At 40.3% G+C, this 23,313-nt stretch overlaps 3 protein-coding genes across 3 annotated transcripts in view; all 3 read left to right on the top strand.

The window, feature by feature from the left end:
• The window catches only part of LOC113021409 (G2/M phase-specific E3 ubiquitin-protein ligase-like), a 258,658-nt gene that overhangs the window by 64,523 nt on the left and 170,822 nt on the right, over positions 1-23,313 (top strand). The window lies entirely within an intron of this gene.
• On the top strand, positions 1,182-9,153 carry LOC113021412 (homeobox protein Dlx3b-like). Its single transcript, XM_026166058.2, has 3 exons — positions 1,182-1,890; positions 4,252-4,436; positions 6,549-9,153. The coding sequence occupies exons 1-3, from the start codon at positions 1,539-1,541 to the stop codon at positions 6,993-6,995; spliced, it is 984 nt and encodes a 327-aa protein (XP_026021843.1). The 5' UTR covers positions 1,182-1,538; the 3' UTR covers positions 6,996-9,153.
• LOC145428618 (uncharacterized) lies at positions 14,736-18,335 on the top strand. Its single transcript, XM_080301043.1, has 4 exons — positions 14,736-15,394; positions 16,089-16,245; positions 16,407-16,483; positions 16,956-18,335. Exons 1-4 carry the CDS (start codon positions 15,362-15,364, stop codon positions 17,250-17,252), a joined length of 564 nt encoding a protein of 187 aa, XP_080157169.1. The 5' UTR covers positions 14,736-15,361; the 3' UTR covers positions 17,253-18,335.

Below are 23,313 nucleotides of genomic sequence, written 5' to 3'. Positions count from 1 at the left end.
ATTGATAAGAACACAGTTGTTCAGTTAATTATAAGGGGAGTCTGCTGAGCATCTTCTGGGTGAGCCATGTAAAAGCTAGCATGTGAAGAAGGCTATACAATCAAAGGCAGTGGTTACAAAATCTGCTTTTACTAATTCCAATAAAGAAATGTATAATTAGCTAAAGGTAGCTGATACATTAATAGCAATGAATATGGAAATGGCTACAGTAGCTTCAATTCAGGTTGAATGTGTTTATGAGCAGTTAGAGAAAACTCGGTGCAAGCTCAAGTATATTTCTGTTACTAAGGAAAACCAGTAAATGGTTAAGATGTTTTCTTTAAAGCAAAGAATGGTTAACCAAGAAACATACGAATAGATACAGTAACAGTTTCAGGTTGGCAAACATGCATTCTAAAGGCGATAGTTAGCTAAAAGTAAAGACTAACTTGCTAACATAGTTAGCTAAAAAGAAACAAGTATGTGGTTTACATGTGTTCCTAAAAGAGGGAGCTTCACAGTTAAAAGTGTTAAACTTGTGAACAAATCCTGCGGTTATTGGTAAGAACAGTTCTATTACATCAGGCCGGTTGTGAAAGCGTTTTCATTAAAAACCCCTGTAGTCTCAACAGCGACGCCTGGTGGTGAGATTCAGTGTTATTCGATCAAAGAGCCTGTGAGGGAGATGGTAATTTGTGTATGCAAAAAGCCAAATTAGCATTCAGTTTTTAACAAGCTCCCTCTGTTACTGCAAACTATAGCACTTTGTACTGTTTCACTTCAAACTGAGGTACTGCAAGGAAGCTTTACCATTATCCTCCTGTATTGTCTCTCGGGAATGTCACATGCACTCAAAACTTATAGTAGGTTTGTTGCTGGCCGTTTCTCTCCCCCCATCCCAGGCAGAGCAGAAGCCCGGGGCCCCACATTGACACATGTAAAAGAAGAAAACGACGAGCCTTGATTAACTGTAAATAACTCCCAACGTGTTCTTAAACAGCACCTGGCTCTATTTGCATTTAAATGGGAGGCAGCACTATTACGTTAATGCGTTAACACTCCTTATCGCAACACCATTACGCATAGTTTGGTTAGTAGCTACATATTTTATCTGCTCTGCTCACGGTTCTCTATGTTAACTTGAATATATTTCGAGGTAGATAAAATAAGGACTTTTGAGTAAGTCCTGCCAGCTATTTACGCGCTCTGGTGAAGGCCCTAGGAGAGGCTTACTGGAGGTTTATGTGGGGAAAAGAAGGGAGCCAGACAGGCGACAGCGCTGTCTTGGCCTCAGGGCAGAGGCAGGGAACGAGCAGGCGAGCCAATGAGAAGGAGACATCCACTCCTCTCTGTCCTGCTCGGCTTGGCTCAGTTCGGCGCGCCCTGTAATTAGGGGCTCTAGTTGGGTTGGGCGCCGCCACGGTGGACAGCCTGGCTGCTGCGTCAAGGGAGTTTGGGAACGCAAGCTTCAGACTGTGTGAGGAGTTTCCAAACAGTGCTGCTTCGGAGCTCAGAGCAAACCCGATCTGAGACGACAACAGCGAGATAAACGCCTGAAAATGAACGGGCAGTCCTCACCTGTCTTCGAGGAGAAGAAGCCCTCCATCCCCGTGGCCGGTGGTTCCATCTCGGCTTCCAAGGATTCCCCGACCATGCCGGAGTCCTCCTCCACAGATATGGGCTTCTATAGCGGTCAGAGCGCGCTCCACGGCTCGCAGGATTTCTACCCGGCACAGCAGCCGTACTCCGCTCAGCACATGAACCCGTACGCATACCACCACTACAGCCTCAACGGAATGGGTCCCGGCGGTGCCTACCCCGTTGGGAAGGCAGAGTACCCTTACCCCCATGCAGCATACAGGGAGCACGGAGCATTCAACAGGGAGGTTCAGCCAAGTCTGCAGGACAGCGGTAAGTTCACCCGTAACGGAAAATTTTAAAAAAAATATGAGCATAAATGTGATAAGCACTGTTGCGTAAGCTGCTCTCCATCTTTGTCAAAGCCACACTGACCACCTGAGGCTGATGTATGGCAAGAGCTCATGTCTCGCCACATGAACCCAATAATTGCGCATGAGTTTTACGCACGAGAAAAAAAAGAAAGTTATTTTTGTTTTTCATTTTTCCACTGCGTCCAACTTTCCACACATCACATTTCATAGATATGTGGAAGCATTCAACGGATTCTCAAATAACTTTCTATTGTTCATCACGAGAAAATGATTAGGCAGGAGCAAAATCCCACACACAATGGTGCTGGGCTCCGGGGAGAGGCGCTGGCTATCACTTTGTTGAGAAATAACCTTGTAACGTGTCTGTGTAAAGAAAGAAAGAAGACTCACAAAGATATTATGAAGAGTAGCTGTTCTTCAACTCTACAAAGTAAAAAAAACAAAACAAAACAGCCATGTTCATATGCAGCTGATGGAGTGCTACAGTTTGTGTTACCTTGTTTTAAAAGTCCCAAACGTTTTAAAAAAAAAGGAAAGACAAGTCTATAAAAATCTAAGCTTTAACGTCGATAAACATATCAATGGGAAGCTTGTCTGGGATATCACAAACAATTAAAGCATCAGTGTAGTTTCTATGAGGCAGGATGACGTGATGGGTATATATTCCTCGAAGAAACGGGGATCATCACCGGTGAGCTTCAGTCACTGCGAGCAGAGCCTCGGTGCAAAACGCTCCTGTTTATCATCACTGCTTTGAACCTGATTCAGATCGTATTTTGATAGGGAAATGACGAGCAGGCCGAAGGCCTTTGGATGGGAGCCACGTTCCAGCTCTAATCAGTGACTTTTCAACCTCACCGGTATCAGCAGCGAACGACTCATTTGTTAACACGCAACCGGTTCACAGTGGGCTCAACGTGCTGATCCCTTGTCGGTATTATAGCACAGCAACGTCAACATTTTCAACAACAACCATAAAGGGAGTTCTCTGTAACTTCCCTTTGAGTGCAAAACAAACAAACAAGAAAGATTTCTCTTTGGGCTCCTTTTTAGAGCTTGGAAGGTGTGCCGGCGCAAACTACAGGGAAAAAACAAGCTTGACAGACTGGTGTACTGTTTTTGGCATTCCAGTTGGGAGTTCACTCCTGGAAACGGCCCCGGGGGACTTTGGCCCACAGCCACGTACATCAGGTGTCACGACTTGTCAGTCAGCCTTGGCCTTTGAATCATTCAACGTGCATGGTTCCTTATCACGCAAAGCCTGTCGCCACGCCCAGAAAAATAAATAAACAAACAAAGGTGCAAATATGTAAACCCTATCATCCGTAACCAAACGATTAATGAATTTGAACACAGCCCAGAAATGTAGACCTTTTAGTATAAACTGGTTCTTTAAATACATTTTATTCTCCTTTATAAATCCTTTAAATTCTCTTTCAAAAGTACGGAGTCTAGCACATGACTTTTTAAACAACCACAGTGTGTGGGTTTAATATAGAATATAAAAGTTTAGCATAGAATAACTCCCACTTTGGCTACAAAGCCTGCAAGAAAAACACTGGAGTGGAATGTAATGAGTCTCTTTTGGAACTCTTACACGTGAAAAGCAATTTCAAAATGATGTTTTTAAGCCTATTATAATTAAAATAGCTTGTAAAAAAACTGTCAATATAGACTGCTTTGTAAATAGTTGCCTTTCAGATTCAGGCATGCATGCAGTACTTTACTATTGTTAAAAAGCTGCTTTATTCAATGCACCTGTACAAATCACACACACTGATGATGCAATGGGGATTCATTTAGCATTGATTATTACTACTCACTTGTCGAACACTGCAGACCGGAGGAGCCGAAGATCAATTTGCTGACTTTCTTATTACTAAATAACTCACACTATGTCCTGGACCAGAGCCGCCCAAAGCGTTCTTCCAATACAAACAACGAGGGGTTGTATATTTAAAGAAAGACCCCCAAAAAAGGATACAAGAATAACAACAGGACAAATGAGCGGCGTTGTATACAGCCAGGCCTCCAGGCTACATGAAAAGCACCTATAAATCTCTGTCTCCCTCCCCAGCTGTGGGAGACACTCAGACCAAAATTATAAGCTCAGAGTGCTGGCGGAATTTCTTTGAAATTTCGGGGTTTGCAGTGGCTCTGGCTATTTTTGTGCTAAAACTTCTCTGCACCAACTGCCCTGTAGTAAAACAATGCAAGTTTAGTTCATTGTATGAGAAACGTAGGCGTGAAAGGGTAATACGTCAGTTAAAATATTGCAGTATTTTTACTTCTTTTTTGTTTTCCCTCGCCGCCACTGCAGTGAAAGAAGAACCAGACGTGGAAGTTAGGCTGGTCAACGGGAAGCCCAAGAAGGTACGCAAGCCCCGGACCATCTACTCCAGCTACCAGCTGGCAGTTCTGCAGAGGAGATTCCAGACAGCCCAGTATCTGGCCCTGCCAGAGCGGGCCGAGCTGGCTGCACAGCTGGGCCTCACACAGACGCAGGTGAGACTTTATGGGTGATAACTTTGCAGTTCAGTCATGACTTGCAGAATTTAAAAGCATCGGAAGTACTGGCCAAGTGGAAGCACGGAAAGGATGTGAAGTGTCCTGTGAAATGGATGCGCTGATAGTATTTCACATTCAAATTTGGCTTCCTAAGGTCATTTTATATGTAAGCCAGGGTCTAAACTGAAAAGGCCCTAAAGCAGTGGAACTATCAGAGACGTGAGAAATGAAAGCAGCTGAATGGACAGTGATGCTGGCTTTTTAGCAGCGATGTCAGCTGAATGCAAAGATTCACAGCGCAGAAAGCTGAGGTGTTTGAGGTGTACTCTAAAGTTTCAGAGGTCTCAAAACTTGAAGATAAAGATGCTACAATATATAAAATTTACAAAAAACTGAACTGGAATCACTCCGAAATAAAAATGTGAAATGTATGAAAAAATCACGCTTTAAAACTCCCCCAGATGAAAATAGAGGAGAACACAAATACACTACACTGAACGTCTGACCTTGACTGTAGGCAGCGCTGCGAGTTGTTGCAGTGTGTCAGTCTGGTTTTTGCTGTCGTAATCTCCGTGCCCTGATGATTTACTAGCAGACGTATTATCTGTGCTTGAGTGATAAAAGACAAAACTTGAGGTGTGAGTTGTTTTATCACAGCTGTTGTAAATCATTGCACTGCGTCATGCTCGGGTAACATTCCCAAGCTTTAAGCAAACACAGACATGAGCACAGTTCCCTTCAGCTTGAAAAAGCATGAAATATGATTTGAAGCATTCACTGACAAATAAAAGAATAATAGGGTTAACAATCTCTTTAAAGTCCACATTAAACAAGAATTAATATGCCTCATTCTTTTTTTAAAGCTTATTTATTGTTTAAAAATTAGCTGCATCAAGATTTATTTGGTAACAGCTGTTGAATAGGTGCGTTTTAGAAATGACTTTGAGATGAGATTAAGGCAATGATACAGACATTTAAGTAAGGCAGTGAGTTTTCAAAAAAATTATATAAATCTGTATTTCTTTAAAATACTGGTTAATGAAATATAACAAACATTATAATAGACTTGGAATACTTTGTCTTGGCCACATAATGGATATAACTCAGTTTTTGCCTCCTCGGCAGCTAAATGCTACATAGCGTTTACTAGCTAGCTGCTAAACTTGTCTGTAATTCATACAATTAAGACAAATTGCCTGAAATTAGATTATTTAAGCTTTTTACTGCATGTTTTGGCTAGAAAGCCTGAGAAAACTCACATTTATGCAGAGAAATTCTACTTGATTAGCAAAACAGTGTTAAAAAGAAAGAAGAAAATAGGTACATTAAAAACTGACGGTAAGCTAACTAGGTGCTGGCTTTAGCTATAGAGTTAGCATAGAAAGTTGAAGGAAGAATAAGTTTATCTTCAAACTCTCCCCATTCTGCTTGTGGCTTAGATTAACATTATAATGCACCCATATCTCTGACTAATCTTACCAGTCAATTATGCGTAATATAGGCAGCTGGTTTTGAAAAATATGAATAGAAATTTCTCACATAAGTTTTCCAGTAGTCACGTGGAAACCGGTCATGGAGGAACAATGTATATTCCACAACTGTCACAAGGTGCATGCACTTAAAACCACTTTGTGATTGCCTTGGTCATGAGCAGATTACCACAGTCGCCTGTAGTTCTTGTGGAAGATGCCGACTTGTCTGCAAACATTCACTGCTAGTCGATCGGAAATACAAGTTTCAACATCAAAAGTTGAACCTCCCCGCTACAGCAAACACAAAAACGGCTATTGAGGCAAACTTCAATAGCTCTGTTTCTGTCGTAGTTATTTTGATGCTTTTTTAAAAAAGCATAAAATAGATTATTTTGCATGTGAAGGCAAAAATATACGAAATTCTAAGATGGAAAAAATCCAAACCAAGGTGACACCTTTATGGTATCAATCCTAGTGAAATTCCAAACAAGAAGCCAAATAAGGATATTTTACTATTTCAGACTTTATAGTTACAAACTATGTTCGAACTATATATTTACAATATGTCACACACTAGTGGCCAAAAAACAAATCCTAATATTTAAGTTGCTTCAACATTTTATCTTCTTCCTCTCAGGTCAAAATCTGGTTCCAGAACCGTCGCTCCAAGTTTAAGAAGCTCTACAAGAACGGAGAGTTTCCGCTCGGTGATATTCCTCTTGAACACAGTCCAGACGCCAGCGACTCCATGGCCTGCAACTCTCCTCCATCCCCAGCTGTGTGGGAAAACAACAACAGTAGCAATGGTAACAATAACAGCAGCAACCACAGCAGCGGGAGCGGCAACAACCCAAACGTCAGCAACGGTAGCGTCAAAAATAGTGCAATGCTGGATCCTACCAGTAGGGGGCAGGTTCCCTATCAGCCTCCGGTGGATTCTCCACCTGCCTATATGGGGGAGTACACACACCAGAACTGGTACCAACAGCAGGGTGCACACTTAGGTCTCTCACAGTCAGGCCAAGTGCACCACGCACCACCAACTGCTCCGTCGGCCACACAGAGTATGGGAGCCGTCTACTGATGTAGAAAAATGGACAACATTTCGACTGGAGTCCTGGGCTTCACCTGGGGCTTTTTTTTTTTTTTGGATGATTCTGAGCTGTGCTGTGTGCAGAAACACCTGACAGTGATCATCAAATCCGAGTCATAACTGCAAAAACCCGAAACACATGTTGTCACACAGGCTGCAAATGTGGATTGAAAACAAGTGTCGGCCTCATTTACCCTCCACCGCCCACAAGGTGAACTCACAACACTGTGGGAGACCGGGGTGATTCAAATGGGTTTTTTAGTGCAGAGACTGACATTTATATTCAATATCACTGATAACAGTTCATGTTTTGTTTATAAATATTTGAATTCTGAATATATTTATGCAGAAAAATATAGAAATGCTCAGTATTTCCCTCACACGTTTCTTCTTTCTGTAAGGGGGAGTTAGACAGACTTATTCCACTAAAACTGGTAATACTACTGAAAGTCGCCCATCAAAAGAAAGCCTGCCACACTATTTCAGCGCAGGGCTTGGAATTGATATAGAATAAGAATATGACAGCTTGATGACCATTACACGCATAACATATCAACGCAACAGCGAAACAGAGGAGAATAATTACCAGCATGTAATTTCACATTTGCTGGAATGAAACTTGTTTTCCTCTGTGGAACAACAAAGCGGACTTAGCAACACAAGCAAACAGGTGGTTTTGGTTTGTGTGGAAGTGAAGAGCAAAGCTTGTGCTCTCAGTTTAGAGGTTTGGCTTAGACTAAAAGTGATCCCCCCCCCCTTCAGATAGAGCCGCACCTCTTGTTCCAGTATTTACACCAAGGGTTAGGCAGGTTAACCAGCTGCTGGTTGTAGCTACAAAGTCAGCATCTGAACATGAGTATGAGCAGTGTATTAAACTCACCTCTGGGGGCTAGTGGCTAAAAGCCAGAATAGCTGCTTCTAGCCAATATAGTTAGTTAGAAACAAAGCTAAACTAGCTGAAATATGTTTTAAAAACACTTAAAGATGCTCTTTTAAAAAGTGGCTCATATTCAATCCACCCCATAATTTCAGTGCATGGCATGATGCAGTCTGCCATATTGGTTGTGAAAAATATATAATCCCCATCTGGTTGGCGAATGAGTCCTGGAGGTTGCTTGCAGCCAACGGGTGAAATTGGTCACAAAGGGGGTGTTGCATCAAAAACCACTTTGTAATTGCTCCAATCAAAAGCAGAGTGCCACAGCTGCCTGTAGTTTGCATAGGAGACGTGGACTTGTTTGCAAATCATACATGGGATAAAAGATGAGTCAATTTAAAAAATTAAGACAGAAGAGAAAGTAGCTGGAAGCACAGAGGAGGAATCGGCAATACTGGTCTCAAGTGTCAGTGCAGGTGGCGCTGATCCGAAACATAGTTGTATTTATAAGGAAGCACACATCAGATTATGGCGTAAGTTGCAGTGTAGGGTTTTAAAAAGTTTATAAGAGCATATAAGTAGAACTAATCTAAGTTAAGATAGGCTAAGCTAACTAGCTGCTAACTGTTGCTACACAGTGAACACACATACTTGAGCGGAGTTTGACTCCTCTGCTGGAATCCTCCACTCCCGGTCACAGAATATGCGTTGCATATCCAAAGACAGACATATTATTCAGTTAATCTTTTTTTTTAATAATAAATGCCTCCAACAGAGGTTTGGTGCGCAGCTACAAAAAGTTTAAGGGCAGCTGAGCCTGAGCCAAGCTGTAAAAATGCTAATGCTTAAAATACAACCTACAAGTGCCGTAATTCACCACATTGTAGTATAAATTCCCACATCTTTTAAACATCATAGCCCGGCCTTTCTTTAAATCTTAAACCGAGATAACCCTGATTATATCACTTTAGTTATTTCCTCACACTTTTAAAGCCTTTTGGTGTTTTCGCTAGCTCAGTAATACTTTTTTTATTTTAAAAAACAAAGCAAAACAAAATCCCCTGGCCTTTCACTTCCTAGCAAGTTGGTGCTAAAATATTTTTAAAAACAAGCTGTTTATAATCTTTCAGAAGTGTGCTGTGCTCAGGTTTTTTATTTATAGTGTCAAGTGTAGATATGAAGTAGCACAACAGTTTGTGCCTTTGGAGCTTTTTTTTCTGTAAAGTTGAAAAAGCAAACCGAAAATAAAATGTACTATTTTGTGTATTTCAATCTGCTGCTGGTGTTTTCATTTCTACCCGTGTTTACGCGTGAATACACCAAACACACAAAGGCGTAGTGCTGACGGTGCGCTCTTGGTGTGCCTCTCGGAGTGAGTCAGACAGCAGATCCAGGTTGCGCCCATCTATATATTTTACACACACAAACAGGCAGGGTGCGTGTAAAGGAGGCTGTGGGAGGTGACAGCGCAGCAGACACTCTGGAGTCTCTGGATGCTAATAACACACCGCTGACACTGAGAGAGACGGGTGTACGCCGCTTTCATGTGGCACACACTTGAAAAGGGGAGGAGAAATGTTTGTGTGGCAGAGTTAGTGTGTGTGTGTGTCTGTGACAAACAAGCTACACTTAACCAACCAAACCCATGGGTTAGCTAACAAAAAGAGGGTGTGACAAGGAAGAAGAACACAGACTTGCATGCTTTCAAACAATGTTACTAGGAAGAGTGAAAACATGACATTGTGTCTTTGTCTGAAATACCACGACATTAAAAGGAATGGCAAGGAAAGTTATGCAGAGCAATGTAACCTCCCACGAAATAAAATAATCTTCCTCCATTGTTCAACACCATTAGTTCAAATGCATTTCTAGATTTTATGATGCCTGTCTTGCATTCTGTTGTGCTCAGCATTGGCATCTTCATATTTCTGCACTCCTTCCTGGTTACCAAATGCTTAGATTTTACTACTTCTAAAGTCACATGGAGGAAAATGTTAGAACTATTCTTATAGTCTAAAACAGCTCAGTATACATAAAGCCTCAACATATACATTAGGAGCAACTGTGACTACATAATTTCCTCTGGGATTGATAAAGTATTAAAGCAAGACTGGCGACCTGTCCAGGGCGTACCCCGCCTCTCACCCTATGACAGCTGGGATAGGCTCCAGCGCCCCCCGCGACCCTGAAAAGGATAAGCGGAAGCAAATGGATGGATTAATAAAGTATTCTGACTCTGATTTATCACTAGCACCAAGTGCATTCATCAGGACCTGAAGTGGGAGCCCACCATCACCTCCGTCATTAAGAAAGCCCAGCAGAGGATGTACTTCCTGAGGCAGCTGAAGAAATTCAACCTGCCAACACGGACGATGATGCAATTCTACACCGCAATCATCGAGTCCATCCTCACCTCCTCCATCACCGTGTGGTACGCTGGAGCCACTATCAGGGACAAACAGAGACTGCAGCGTGTTGTGCGCTCTGCTGAGAAGGTGATTGGCTGCAGACTCCCATCTCTGCAGGACCTGTACACCTCCAGGACACTGGGGCGTGCAGCTCGGATCACAGCTGACCCTTCTCACCCTGGACACAGTCTGTTTGACCTGCTCCCCTCAGGCAGGAGGCTCCGGTCCATTCGCACCAGAACCTCTCACCATAAGAACAGTTTCTTCCCCTCTGCTGTCGGACACATGAACAATAACCGTATGACTGTTCCCACCACTAACACATGACCCTACACTGCGTTCACTGCATCATTCCGTGTTTGGCACTGATCACCACCTGCACTCATGTATATATCATGTATATATCTATCCACTTAGCACTTTTAATTCTTATTCTTATTTTTATGTCTATTTTAGTGTAATTTATGACAGTATGTTTGCACTGAAGCACCGCAGCAATTTCCTGATGTTGTAAACCTGCTCAACATTTGGCAATAAAACCTTTCTGATTCTGATTCTGCATACAGGCCAACCTAACCAAATACAAAAAGTGCTGACTGAAGTAACACACTGAATATATCTGTGGGCTTACAGTTTTGTGTGTGTGTGCATGTGCTTTTAAGTATGGAAGCCCGTTTCTGCCACAAAAAAACCCGATCCATAACTCGAAATTTCGAGTTAGCGCTGCCAATCTGTAATCTACGTAAATGACGTCATTTTCTTGTTACCCGGAAGGATATGGTGCAGAGGAATGCACACTCAAAACCAGACTGCAACAAACTGACGCTTTCGAGAGTACGTGGCTGATAGTAACGCCATGTGATTCAGCTAATAACACAAGGATTTCATCATTTGTGAAGCCTCACTGAAAATACTCAGCAATCTGTGCATTCATGACTGGCTGTGATACTGGTAGCTTAGCTGTAGCATTTGTAGCTGAGGGCTTCAGCTTCCGGGTAACAAGGAAATGATCTCATTCACTGATTGGAAGCGCTAACTCGAAATTTTGAGTTATGGATACTTTTTTTTCGTGTGTGGCAGAAACGCTCTTCCATAATTATGCCATGTTTAACACATCCCAACGAGTATGTTGTATGTCATTGCTATGTGGATGCTAATCCTGGACACTAAGTCACAGGCTCGTGTCAGCAGTTTTTGGTTATTCTCAATGCTCAAAAACCGCTAATCTGCCCTTCTGTACTTGCTGTTTGTTCTCTAATGTGAACCATTCAAATTTCATGCATTTTATCACATCTTCATGTAAACATAATAAATGACGCCTGAAGTGCTGTAAAGCAACACTGAAAGCTCAAAAACTTGGATCAGGCATTCCTTTGGCCAATAACGTTTGTTTTCAAGATTTTATCTAAGAAATCTCATACCTTGCTAAGGCAGAGGAAAATGTGAGAACTATACTTAGATGTCTACATTTTCTTGACACGTTCCCCTGAATCCATAAGTGTGCAGGGTGTGGACCCTAAACCATAAATCCATTAAAACACCTTCCATGTTTGCTGAGGTGCTTACCTTCCTGTGCTGAGCCCTCGGCTTCCAGGTGTCAGGTAGGAATGTACCTGAACATCACAGGGAGACAGACAGTAAGGGCAAACAGAGACTTGTAGCGACCTGTGACTGGTACTCCATTGTGGGTTTTTGCCTGACAGGTTACAGTTTTAACAAATAATCTTCAGCTTATATTCATGCAACCAAAGACAACCATGCCAAGTTATGACTCTTTTTTTTTGTCATGAATGAGTTTTACAAGCATGTTCACTCACTTGGAGAAAATGAACATCTTATTTGCGCAGTGTGTTTGGAGGGTTAGCCGAGGTGGCAGTTAAAAAAATTCTTTAACATTTGCAGGAGGGCTGAAAGGGTGAGATGAGGTGAGAAGAGGTGACGGCATAACCTGATGCAAGCCAAGTTGAAAAAATCCGCAGCAGAAGAAAGGTTTATGACAGCTTCTTGACAGACTGGAAGCTGACATTACTTTCCTTTCCCTGCCTCGAGGTGTAATGTGTGTGCTGACCTTGGAAAAATATGTGATTTTGAAATCTGATACTAAAGCCACCATCTTTATTCCGTCTGTGTCCATTTTGAGATATTGCCTTTTATGTTACAACAAAAATAAAATACACGACAAACCAAATAATAACAGAGGGATGTTCTTTTCTGAAGAATGCACTTGCTGAAGAGTCAGTTGACCCATTTGGGGGGGGCGATCGTGGCTCAAGAGTTGGGAGTTCGCCAACAGGAAGGTTGCCGGTTCGAGCCCCGGAGTCTCGGTCGTTGTGTCCTTGGGCAAGACACTTCACCTACCGCCTACTGGTGTTGGCCAGAGGGGCCGATGGCGCGATATGGCAGCCTCGCTTCTGTCAGTCTGCCCCAGGGCAGCTGTGGCTACAACTGTAGCTGCCTCCACCTGTGTGTGAATGGGTGGATGACTGGGTGTGTAAAGCGCTTTGGGGTCCCTAGGGGAGACTAGTAAAAGCGCTATACAAATACAGGCCATTTACCATTTGAGCCCATCAATTTGTTTAAGCCAATTCAATTTCATTTATATGGCACCAGTTTACAAAACAGTCATCTGTTGGTACTTTATATTATAAGCACAAATCCAGTAATATTATAGACAGAACTATCACACCATCCCCTATAAGCAAGGACAAACAGGAAGGAACATACTATAAGTGCAATTTATGTCTCTCAGTAATAACATAATGTAAACAAATGGGTGCTACAGATAATGCCTAATAATCAAAGCTACATGTATCTGCGTATTTCTATAGTAACTAACTGCTTGTGGTTAACAGCTCACGATTTTGCAAGGAGCAAATCACAACAACAGTTGCCTCGAGGCACTTTATATTGTAAGGTTAAGACCCTACAATAATACAAACAAACAGAACAGCAGCAACAGCAAGAAAGTCCTCGGTTTGAATCTGCTAGCCAGCCTGAGTATACATGTTCTCCGTGCCAGTTTGGCTTCCAACAGGTTTTTCCTCCCACATTACAAAGACATGTTTGTTAGTGTTGTTAATGAATATTAATTGAATGCGACTGTGAGAGTGTGTGGTTGCCTCTTTGTGCTAGCTTTCTGATGGACTTGGGTGAAATTCCTTGAAATAGGATAGGCTGACTTGCTCATGTGCCCAGATAACTATAAGTTTTGGAATTTTGATATGGGCCAATGTATTTGGAGGAAAAAAGTGGATAAAACAGTTCTATAAAAATAGGAAACCAATTTGGTTTCCTATTTTTCATGACCAAAACTAATACTGGTTATTTTGGATCCAAAAAATGCATTTAGACTGAAATAAAATGTGTACACTGTATGACAGTTTGCCCATACCTTTACCCAAGCGAGCCTTATTCCAGTGTATGTCACTCAAACAAAGCATATTTGTATTTGGTGTTGTTGTAACACTGCTTCTTGGCAGTAAGGCTTATACTGTTGGAAAGCCTGTTTTAACACTTACTTGCTGCCACATTTGTAACGAAAATGCATTTGTGGGTTGAGCAGCAGAGTTGATTATGTGGGTTGCGCCCATGAAAAACTTGTCAAATCTTTTCTTTCGGTGCCAGACAGGTTATTCTGCTACTGACTTGTTTGTTTTTTGTTTACTGGATTAGATGATTTAAGTCTGAAGAAACAAGACATACTGGCTATTTAACAATTTATTCATTTAACAAACAGGGGCTTCAGGAGCAAGCATTATTATCTTGGAGATCAGAGTTTGGTTGCGAACTGTGTTAATATGCCACTGGTTGCAGAATCTCATCTTAATATCTCTGTGCATTGAGATTGCCCACAATAAAGTCTGTCTTTCTAATGAGGGAGATGCTCTGCCACACCATCATGTAGCCTCCACCAAAAGCCGTTACCCTATTGGTGCTGCCATCTCCACATCTTCTGCGCTGAGAACTGCCTTAGGCTAAATCTGACCTCAACACTGAGCATAAAGTTCTTCCACATGTTTAGGTTCTAGTGCGCATATTGGGCCTAATGGTAAAGGGCAGTCATGACAGGCCAGGGATTTGCTGTGTGCATCCTGTTCCAGATTGTCTGGATAAAGGCCGTATAGTCCTGTAAACCTTGTAGAACACTGCATACAGTACAGAGGAAACGGTCTTCTTGTCAGAAATAGAGGTACGAGAGAAGAACATTTTTGTACCTATAGGTACATTTTTTTAAAATGTTCCCTTAAAAGTACAATACTGGTCTTTAAAAGTCCAGAAATGCCCCTTTAAAGGTACAATTTGAAATAAAGTACAAATCTGTACCATTTTGACCTGTACTGCAGTGACAGTGGCAGAATGTGGTAATGGGTCAGCATGGGAAAATCTGGATGGGCCTGGTTAATTGTAAAATTCATATGAGATGTGAGTGTGCTCATAAAAGCTACATGTTATAATCAAATCTGTTGGTCCTCTCCTCTGTACGTAAATTATCCTATGATGCAAAGAATATCTGTAACCTACCTTTGTGTAAGTTATGTTAAATTATATATTTTTTTAAAAACACACAATGACATGCAGGCACAACCAAATGATGTTAAAAAAAAACTGGTCCATTTCCATTTTATTAAGTTCCAGTTATAATTTTTTAATGTTTTAAATCTTTCAAAAACGTGAAATCATTTTACTGTTATGTTTGGCCGTTTACTTTTTTGCTTTTACTACATCCTAGAATTGTTCATTAATTGTGAGGTTTTTATGGAATTTGCAACATCAAGTTAAACCGAGGTTCTTTGGAAGTTAAAATGTCAAGCAGATTTTTATGTTACGGTGACTACATTTTGTAAGTTACAAATATAGTTCGCCAAGACAGCATAACTGTTTCTAAACAACTGCGCATTAATACCACAATGTTGTATTTCCATGTATCAAGTTCGCAACGCGCATCCCAAAGGCTGAAAAGCCAGCAGCGATGAGTGCTCCGCCTCTGCGCTGACTAGCGTTGGCACAGAAAATGACTCTCAGGGGGTTATCGATGGAGGAGCTCCTTAAAAAGTTGATGGAAGAAGGCGTTGATGTGTCAGACGACGAGGCGCAAAGGTTTAGAGGTAAGTCGGGTGTGATTTTGTGTTTTTATAAAAATTACAACGTGTAATTTTACAGTAGAGTTAGCAAAAGTCCGAAGAGCTAGCTTTAACATGGGTGAATGCTAGCAGTTAGCTAAGTTTTAAACAAAGAAAGGTACAAATGTGGACTATTTAGACTGTTGGTGGAATGTTCAACGTCTGTCTGCCCGCCGTATTCCAGTGTTTTATCAATAAATAGTCAGTAACCGTGTACAACAATGTAAAAAAATCAATAATTTCTCAAAACATGCTAGTATGTAAATATAGCTATTAACAAAAATGTTTTCTAAGCAAAATTTATCGCATCTAACTTGTTTCCCGCTCAAAGGGATTTTAAACAATGGAAAGTACACATTTGTACCATTCCACCTACTTAGTGGGATTTGGGATTTTCGAATATGAGAGCTGTAAGCTCTGTGCAGGGACACTGTCTGCAACCCAAGAATTGTTAAGATGATTGGGGAAACAGCTAATGATTTTTTTTGTCTCTAAATCTGATTATTATTATTTTCTGTACTAACTGATTAATCAATCTGTTTATTAGCTTTAGAATTTTTTGTTCAAGGGTTAAAGCACTTTACATTTATCTCCAGTCTGTGTCTTTAAACATGTCAAAAGTTTAAATCCTCAATGTAAAATGTCATTCTTTTGTCTATTCTGCTCTTTTCATTTCCAGTTGTGTGATGAGGTTGATTTAATGCATCCCTGCCAAGACAACATCTGTCGCCGCTTTAGCAAAAACTTTACTGCTGTTCTTCAAATGACCAAGGATTTGCCACTGAAGAAGGTCTACATGGAGGCAAGAGAGAATGCACTGGCTGAAGACATTACAGGTGCTAATTTGACCTCATACAAATAGTAAATTTTGTGACAATTCATTTGCTCTCTCTTCCAAAGATAATTGATGTACCATAGTGTCATGTGAAGAGCATGTTAATGGGAATTAGCATGCTATCAAAATCTAATGAAGTGCATTTGCATCTGTATGACCTAGGAATTGACTTCAAGGGGGCACTTCTCTTGCCATCCATCTTCAAGGAGAAGATAGAAGATTTCATCATCCTTGGAGAGGTAAATGCATGATGCATAGCCTTTGGCCACAAGTTTCATTCTCGGTGTTTTGTTGGCATGGAGCTGAATTCAGCTGCGGTTCAGCATCACAGCTAAGCTAATGTAGGGGAAACACTGCTGTTAATCCACAGTGCTGCTGTGCTCTTGGGTTTTGTCTGGTGTTTATATAGATAGATAGACCTTTATTGTCCCCTTAGGGAAATTCTTCTTCACAGGTACTGTCACTGTCAGGGGTGATTGCTTTTGCCCTTGAATATTATGTCAAACTTTAGCAGCTTATCAAACACTACCACAACAGTCATTGGTCAAGAAGCTTTTTGTTTGGAGTAGGGGCCATGTTTACAGGTTATCAGAATAGACAGTTTTGTTTTGCAGCAAATAAAGAAGGTAATTTGAGGAATCTGTTGAAAATCCACTTGGCACATATTGCTTAAACATACTGTATACTAATGTTTTTCTTCCTCTTCTGCAGAATACTCCCACGAGTCCATACCCAACCATTCGAATGAAGGATAAGAGTTGGACAACTGCCCTCTTAAGACAGTGTCGCTGTGTTGTAACAGTTGAAGGAGTGGATGTTTGCTCGTGCCGCTCGCTGGATGAGGCCTACATCTCAGCATTCTCCACCTTCTTCGTGTTCAACATGACCTACCCTGCATACTTCAAGAAAACACTTGTCTTTCTTCAGAACTGCATTGTCAACATAGGAGACCAGGGAGACAAACCCCTGCCAGTAAGTGTCACCAGGGTACTTAACCAACTCTATTAAATATGCCCCCACCCAAGTGTCACTACCTTATTCACTACCCAAGGCTGATTTTGATGTATGGTCCTTTTCGCCCTTTGTGGTGTATGGGATATGAAAGCAAGCATCAATATTTCAAAAATCTAGGGAGTAAATGCAAAAACTTTGTAAACATCACTGCAACTCTTAACAATCGTCATCAAATGAAACAGTGCTGGGAGTTTTCTTCAGATAAGTTGCTTGTTGACTTTGAACATTCACTCAGCACAAGTGTCAGTGTGCCATTTTCATCTCTGCCAGGTGACTTACAGAATGCTCTGGAAATGAACAAAAGTTTTACAGATGTGCATTTTCAGGATAAAGTGCTTCAGTGTGTGTCTGCTATATCTGTCAGCAGTGTCAAATATGAACTTGAGGATGTTTTTGTAGTTGGCCATGTACACACTAAAGCCATACCTATATTCCTTAAAATCAAGTATATTTTGAATGTTGATACTTGTTGGGTATTGTGTGGGAAACTGTTACTTCCTTGCACTTATGAATGTCATTTCCATGCTTACCAAGTGGCAGTTGACAGTGACTGGATCCTGTTCAATCCAGGAAATGAATTAGACTTTCAAGCTCTAGACACGTATTTAGTTGATGATAGGCTGTTTGTGTCCTTGAGGTATTCTGTGTGACGTGATTGCAAGCACATTTTCCATTGTGTTCAGGTGTTTAATGTCTTTATGTGATTGTTTACTTTTTCTTTTTTTTTTTTAAATGAATGTATTTTTCTTGACATGTCCTATGGCAATATACGAATGTAATCAAGGATGTATTTCTGTGGTTGTTTAAATGCTTTGATGTGATTGTATTATCGAAAATAAATGGTTAAATAACCAAATATTTTGGACTATTGGGGGTACATTTTTGTCTCTTTAGGTACGAAATAGGTTGTCGCTGGGGGGGTACCCTCATAGGTACCCTATTGTACCCTTTTCAAGGGAACATTTCTGTACTATAGTTTCAAGGTACATTTATGTCTTAGGAAAGTACATGATTGTACTTCAGATGGTACAATTTCATAAGGTACAAAAATGTACCAAGCCTAAAGGGTACAGAAATGTCCTTCAAAAAGGAACACCCCCAGCGACAAGCATTTGTACCCTTTTTGGTACACTTTGGTACCCCTATTTCTGAGAGTGTGGTGTCAGCTCCTGGGGATCTTAACTTTGCAGCTTGTCTTTGACATTCGATTATATGAAACTTGGCCTTCAATTTGGTGATGGTACTAGGGCTCACTCTAAAGAATGTTGTTATTGGTTTTGTGGAACTTGTGCAGCTTGAAGTCAACCTGTGGCATGTCTCCTACTCCCTATGGTGTGCTTTGAGCAGACGCAAGTTCAAAACAAGAGTCAGAATAAGCTGTTTGGTCCAAGTCGTTCATTGGCGCTACCCACATGCTCAACTCTGCTACTCAACCCACTAATGCATTTTTTTTGTATAAATGTGGCACCATTTAAGGGGAAATAAAAAGGCATTCCAATAGTATAAGAATTATTGCTAAGAAGTATTGTTACAACAAAGAAAATATCAACCAAACAGAATTACCTTAGTTTTTGTGCTATGTTATTTTTGGGACATTTTTAATATAAATTCAAAGATATGTACTTCACCAGTGAAATCAGAAAAAAGGGATTCTTAGTTCCAAGTATTGCATATCTGTTGATATATCTCATAAATTGCATTATTATTTTTTTTACTATGTTTCTGTAATGAATATGCACTTAGAATGCAAACAGTAGAAATGGCCAGTGCAGGGTTTTACATTGGTTGATTGTGCATTGACCTATTGGTAATTTCTCCAAAAGGTGGAAAGGTAATTATCATAAACAAACACCTATGCACTTAACATTTTACTCGTAACTGTTAATTCATGGCTGTTCAATGTGATAGAAAGAGGTGGATTATTGACTCTATTGTGTTTGGGAGTTCCTGTCACTGTCTAAGCTAGTGTTGCTTTTGTCTGAGCATATTGTTGTAGCTATTCTGTAGTATTTGCATTCCAATTAGCCATTGAAAGGTTTATAGTGCTTAGAACTTAATTTCATCAGTTTGAAAAGTCAGTTAATGTGTCAGCTAAAATATATAAGTTAAAAAGATCTATTTAGTTCATGTTACATGTAATGATGAAAGTAATGTCACTCAGACCCAAGTTGGCTCTAGTGGACGCGGAAAGTAAAATGTAGACTTGGTAGCAATGACTATAACTCGAAGTGAGCACAGACAAATGTAGTCGAGAGCTGTGTCTTCTCTTTATTCATTTCCCGTCATTTTTTTGTTTTTGTTATGTCACCGTTTAAGGTCACAGCACATTAAACAATTAAATTTCCCATCTAACCCCTTCCAGCCTGTCTTCATTGTGTATCCTGCACTGTAAATACATTGTCCTTATGTAACTGATTTTAGTGTCTGTAATTGTATTATTTTATCTGTACATTTTGCCACATCCTGAGCAGTATAGTAAGTAAAGTATATAACACTAATGGTTACCATCAGACCTTAATTTAGTAGAATTTGTGGTCATTATTTCAATAATTTTATGTTTAGAAATGTAATCCTTGTGTATATGAAAGGAATTTTTTAGTGGTTGTCTGGCAAAGAACAGTTGACACTACATTATTGATACAGGAAATGTAGGAGATGATTGAAACCCCTGGATGACGCGATCGTCTGGTATCGGTCGATATCATTGTGCATCAGTGTCAGGCTTATGCATTAGCGCATTACAGAAACCTTGAGATGTGCACACACACACACGAAGCCACATTCTCATACACTTGGGCAAAAACAACCAAGGTTCTGCAGTATCTCCGTTGCACTTAAAATCTAAGCATGCATGTGTTTCTGCACTGCATGGGTCAACTTTAACAAGCAAATAAAAAGTGACCCCTGCTGCTTATTACTTGTTTTAATTAATGTGTTTTTTTCTCATCTCGCTCCCTCAATATGTCTCATTCATGAATCCCCCTCTTTATTTGCTTTCTACTCTCTAAGGGGTCACATGCTGTCATCTGCCCAGTAGCAAGTTGTGAAGGCTTTAGTTTTATAGTTTTTACTTTTTAGTCCTCACGCAAGAAGGAAAATTTCTCCCCTTTATTTCCTATTCATCCTGCACATGCCTGATGTCTTCTTATACCATAATGTACTGTGGAATACCATGTTGTGAATGTATATGAATATTTGGATGGGAAATTACTTAAATATAAAAAAAAGTTGATGATAAAAAGACTTGATAACAAGTCCAGATAACTTAGTAAGTTGCTTGTTAGGCCTTTAGCATCCAGCTAGGAAGTAGCAGTTTATCTAACTTGCTGCTGGCCCATCTGCTTATTTATGGTTCACTCGGTTACAATATTTTGTAGCCACACAAATGGCTGGTGCTAGTTATTAGCTAGGTGAGTCATATATATCCATTAGTAGATATCTTAAGTTCCAACATTTAAGCTTGTGAGAGGACAAGCATACTGAGAATTTAATTGGTTCTTGCAGTACTGATTGTTTTCTGTTCATTCACTGTAAGGTTGTGCTTTACAAGTATTTGCATTCTATATTTATATTGCATCAAAGTCCACAATATACATGGAAAAATGAACTCACCTAAGTATATTATGTAGTAATCTGCCTATTAGGTTTAATTACTCATGTCAGAATTGCAAATCATTCTAGCTCAATTTAACACAGAGTATGCAGAGTATGTATCTTTTTTCATCTTTAAAAATTGTCCTCCCAGGTCTTGGCAATCAGGGGACAGAAAATAATTATTCTAAATAAAATCAAAAATATCAGAGGCTCCTCTCGTTTCCCCCAAAACATACTTTCTGCTCGGCTTCTAAACAGAGTGTAAAGGTACAGAAGAGGATTAGGGCCACTGGGGAAAAAATTGCCGTTTTTTTTAAATCAAGAATTCCAAGATAAAAGAAAAAGCTTTTTTTTCCTTTTTCCAGTGCCCCGAATCCCCTTCTGTATAAATGTCTTTACACACCAGACGCCCTAAAATTCTTTTTCAGACTCATTTGTTCTTACTGTTCCAGTTCACTGGACAAATTTGCAGCATTAATTTTTTTTTTAACCAAGTTCAATTGTTTATTTTTTGAGGTTCCAAATGAACTGATTTGACCAGTCAGACAACCGCATTTGGCAACAAGTGCATTTGTAGCTCAACACATCCTCCAGTACTGAATATACAATGAAATGGAAATAATAAGATACACAGACACACAGCCAGATGCTGCTTTGGGTCAATCGGATCTCTGCAATGATTTCTCTGCCTCCTTAGGTGTGGTCCAGACTCTGCCAACAAGAGCTCAAACTGCCTCACTGACATCCGGAAATATGTATGAAATCGATTGTGATACAACTTCAACTCCAGGATCAAACTATGAACTTCTCCCTTTATTGTGGGTATTTTTCAGTTTTCTAAATGAGCAAGGAGGAAACAAAGAATGTCTTTAGGTGTTCCTCCTCCTTTTTTTCTCCCTGAAGAGTGTATTGAGTTTATGTTGGTCTGGACCTGTGTAAGATTACCGTCCTCAGCCCTCCTTTCCTTATAAATGTGACATACCACATTGTAGCTGAAAGTGCTCAGTCATTTAGTCATACAGAAGGTTTGAATCCTCTTGTGTACTGACTGTATTCAAAAACAATGTGAACATGCTTTTTAAACATAATCCTCAAAGTTTTGTCTGTTATTAAGGGAATAAGAAAAGGACTTTAGGAAATATCAGAAATGCTCCTGTGTTTCGGGCTCTGTGTTTTATCAACAGCAGCTGGCAGGCTAAGCCTGGAGGCTTGGAGAATAAAAGGCAAAGTCAGCACACAGGATCTGTACCTACATGTCATGAGCAGATAGCAGTTGTTAGTGGTATTGAGGAGTTAGGAAAACAGCAGCATCTCACTGGACCCAAGTGATATTTGCAGGTATGTGGAAGCAAGGCTTCACATGCAGTGCAGGGAATAGACTAGAATTACCAAAGTGAAACTAAGGGGCATTTTAATTAAAATAATTCAAAGAGTGTATATAAAGATCAATCTTAGTCCTTAAAGTCATCATCATCCCCTCAAAAGTGTTCTCTTAATCAACAACCATCATATCCACATATCTAAATGGCTGAATAGGTCTCCCTCCAGTGACTTCCAACATACTAAATGAGTGTTTGTAGAAATGACACAAAGTTCAGGGACATCTATTTGGCCACAAATGGTAAAGATCTTTACCACAAACAGCAACATGACTATGAAGTATTACGCTAACTGTCCATTGTTGCAGTCCCAGCAATGAGACAAGCATGGCTATGCTCAGAGCTCTTAATGATTGCACTTTTCTTAAAAAGTCAAGGAAAGGCATCCAGCAAACAATCAGGTATCTTTCGTCATGCTAGCATAATGTTCGTTTTGGAACAAATTTTCAACGTGACTTATAAATACATCTTTATTCAGTCAAAATGTTTTTTGGGTTCGTGCTTGCAAACTTTGACGCAAACCTAAATCACCTTTTTGTTAAAAGGTTTTTGGAAAAACAGTGTTGGAAACGCATAACAAACAAATGACTTTTACCCAGGAAACTGGGATTTGTACCTTATACATGACCATTATTTTAGAGTTAGCTAGCTGATTCATTAGGAAATATGATCAGTAGTAGTGACAGCAGCTCAATATAACCACTTCAGTAAATCTGGCTAGTCTCATGTTCAAGTTGATCTTCTCAGGTATATCCACACAGCTTCCACATAGCTGTTTGTTTTTTAGATCACTTGTTGGTAGTCCCCTTTAAGCAGTTTCAAACACACCCAATTTCATGAGGAGAATTATTCAGTATAAGAACTATGTCTTCAGCTGTGACTAAGCAGTTTTTTGCCATTTTTAATTAAAAAGTGCAGAGTTTCGTAGTTTGAAGGCAGCACACCAGATGAGCAGCTAAACCAGAAGAATGCTTCTCCTGTTCTTTTATCCAGCATTCATGAGGTTTTGCACCATGACATCATTCCCCAGGGATACTGTTAATGGAGAGATCTATCGATGGAGAGATCTATCTATCGACATT

The sequence above is a fragment of the Astatotilapia calliptera genome, chromosome 4 (assembly GCF_964374335.1).
Source record: "Astatotilapia calliptera chromosome 4, fAstCal68.1, whole genome shotgun sequence".
Taxonomy (NCBI): Eukaryota; Metazoa; Chordata; class Actinopteri; order Cichliformes; family Cichlidae; genus Astatotilapia; species Astatotilapia calliptera.
This window is presented reverse-complemented; position numbering and strand designations above follow the sequence as displayed.

Excerpts from the sequence above, each read along its gene's own strand:
- LOC145428618 (XM_080301043.1), top strand. The coding sequence starts at position 15,362 with ATGTGTCAGACGACGAGGCGCAAAGGTTTAGAG. Across the intron at positions 16,246-16,406 it reads ACTGGCTGAAGACATTACAG|GAATTGACTTCAAGGGGGCA; the intron begins GTGCTAATTTGA and ends TGTATGACCTAG. Across the intron at positions 16,484-16,955 it reads ATTTCATCATCCTTGGAGAG|AATACTCCCACGAGTCCATA; the intron begins GTAAATGCATGA and ends CCTCTTCTGCAG.
- LOC113021412 (XM_026166058.2), top strand. The coding sequence starts at position 1,539 with ATGAACGGGCAGTCCTCACCTGTCTTCGAGGAGAAGAAGCCCTCCATC. Across the intron at positions 1,891-4,251 it reads GCCAAGTCTGCAGGACAGCG|TGAAAGAAGAACCAGACGTG; the intron begins GTAAGTTCACCC and ends CCGCCACTGCAG. Across the intron at positions 4,437-6,548 it reads TGGGCCTCACACAGACGCAG|GTCAAAATCTGGTTCCAGAA; the intron begins GTGAGACTTTAT and ends TCTTCCTCTCAG.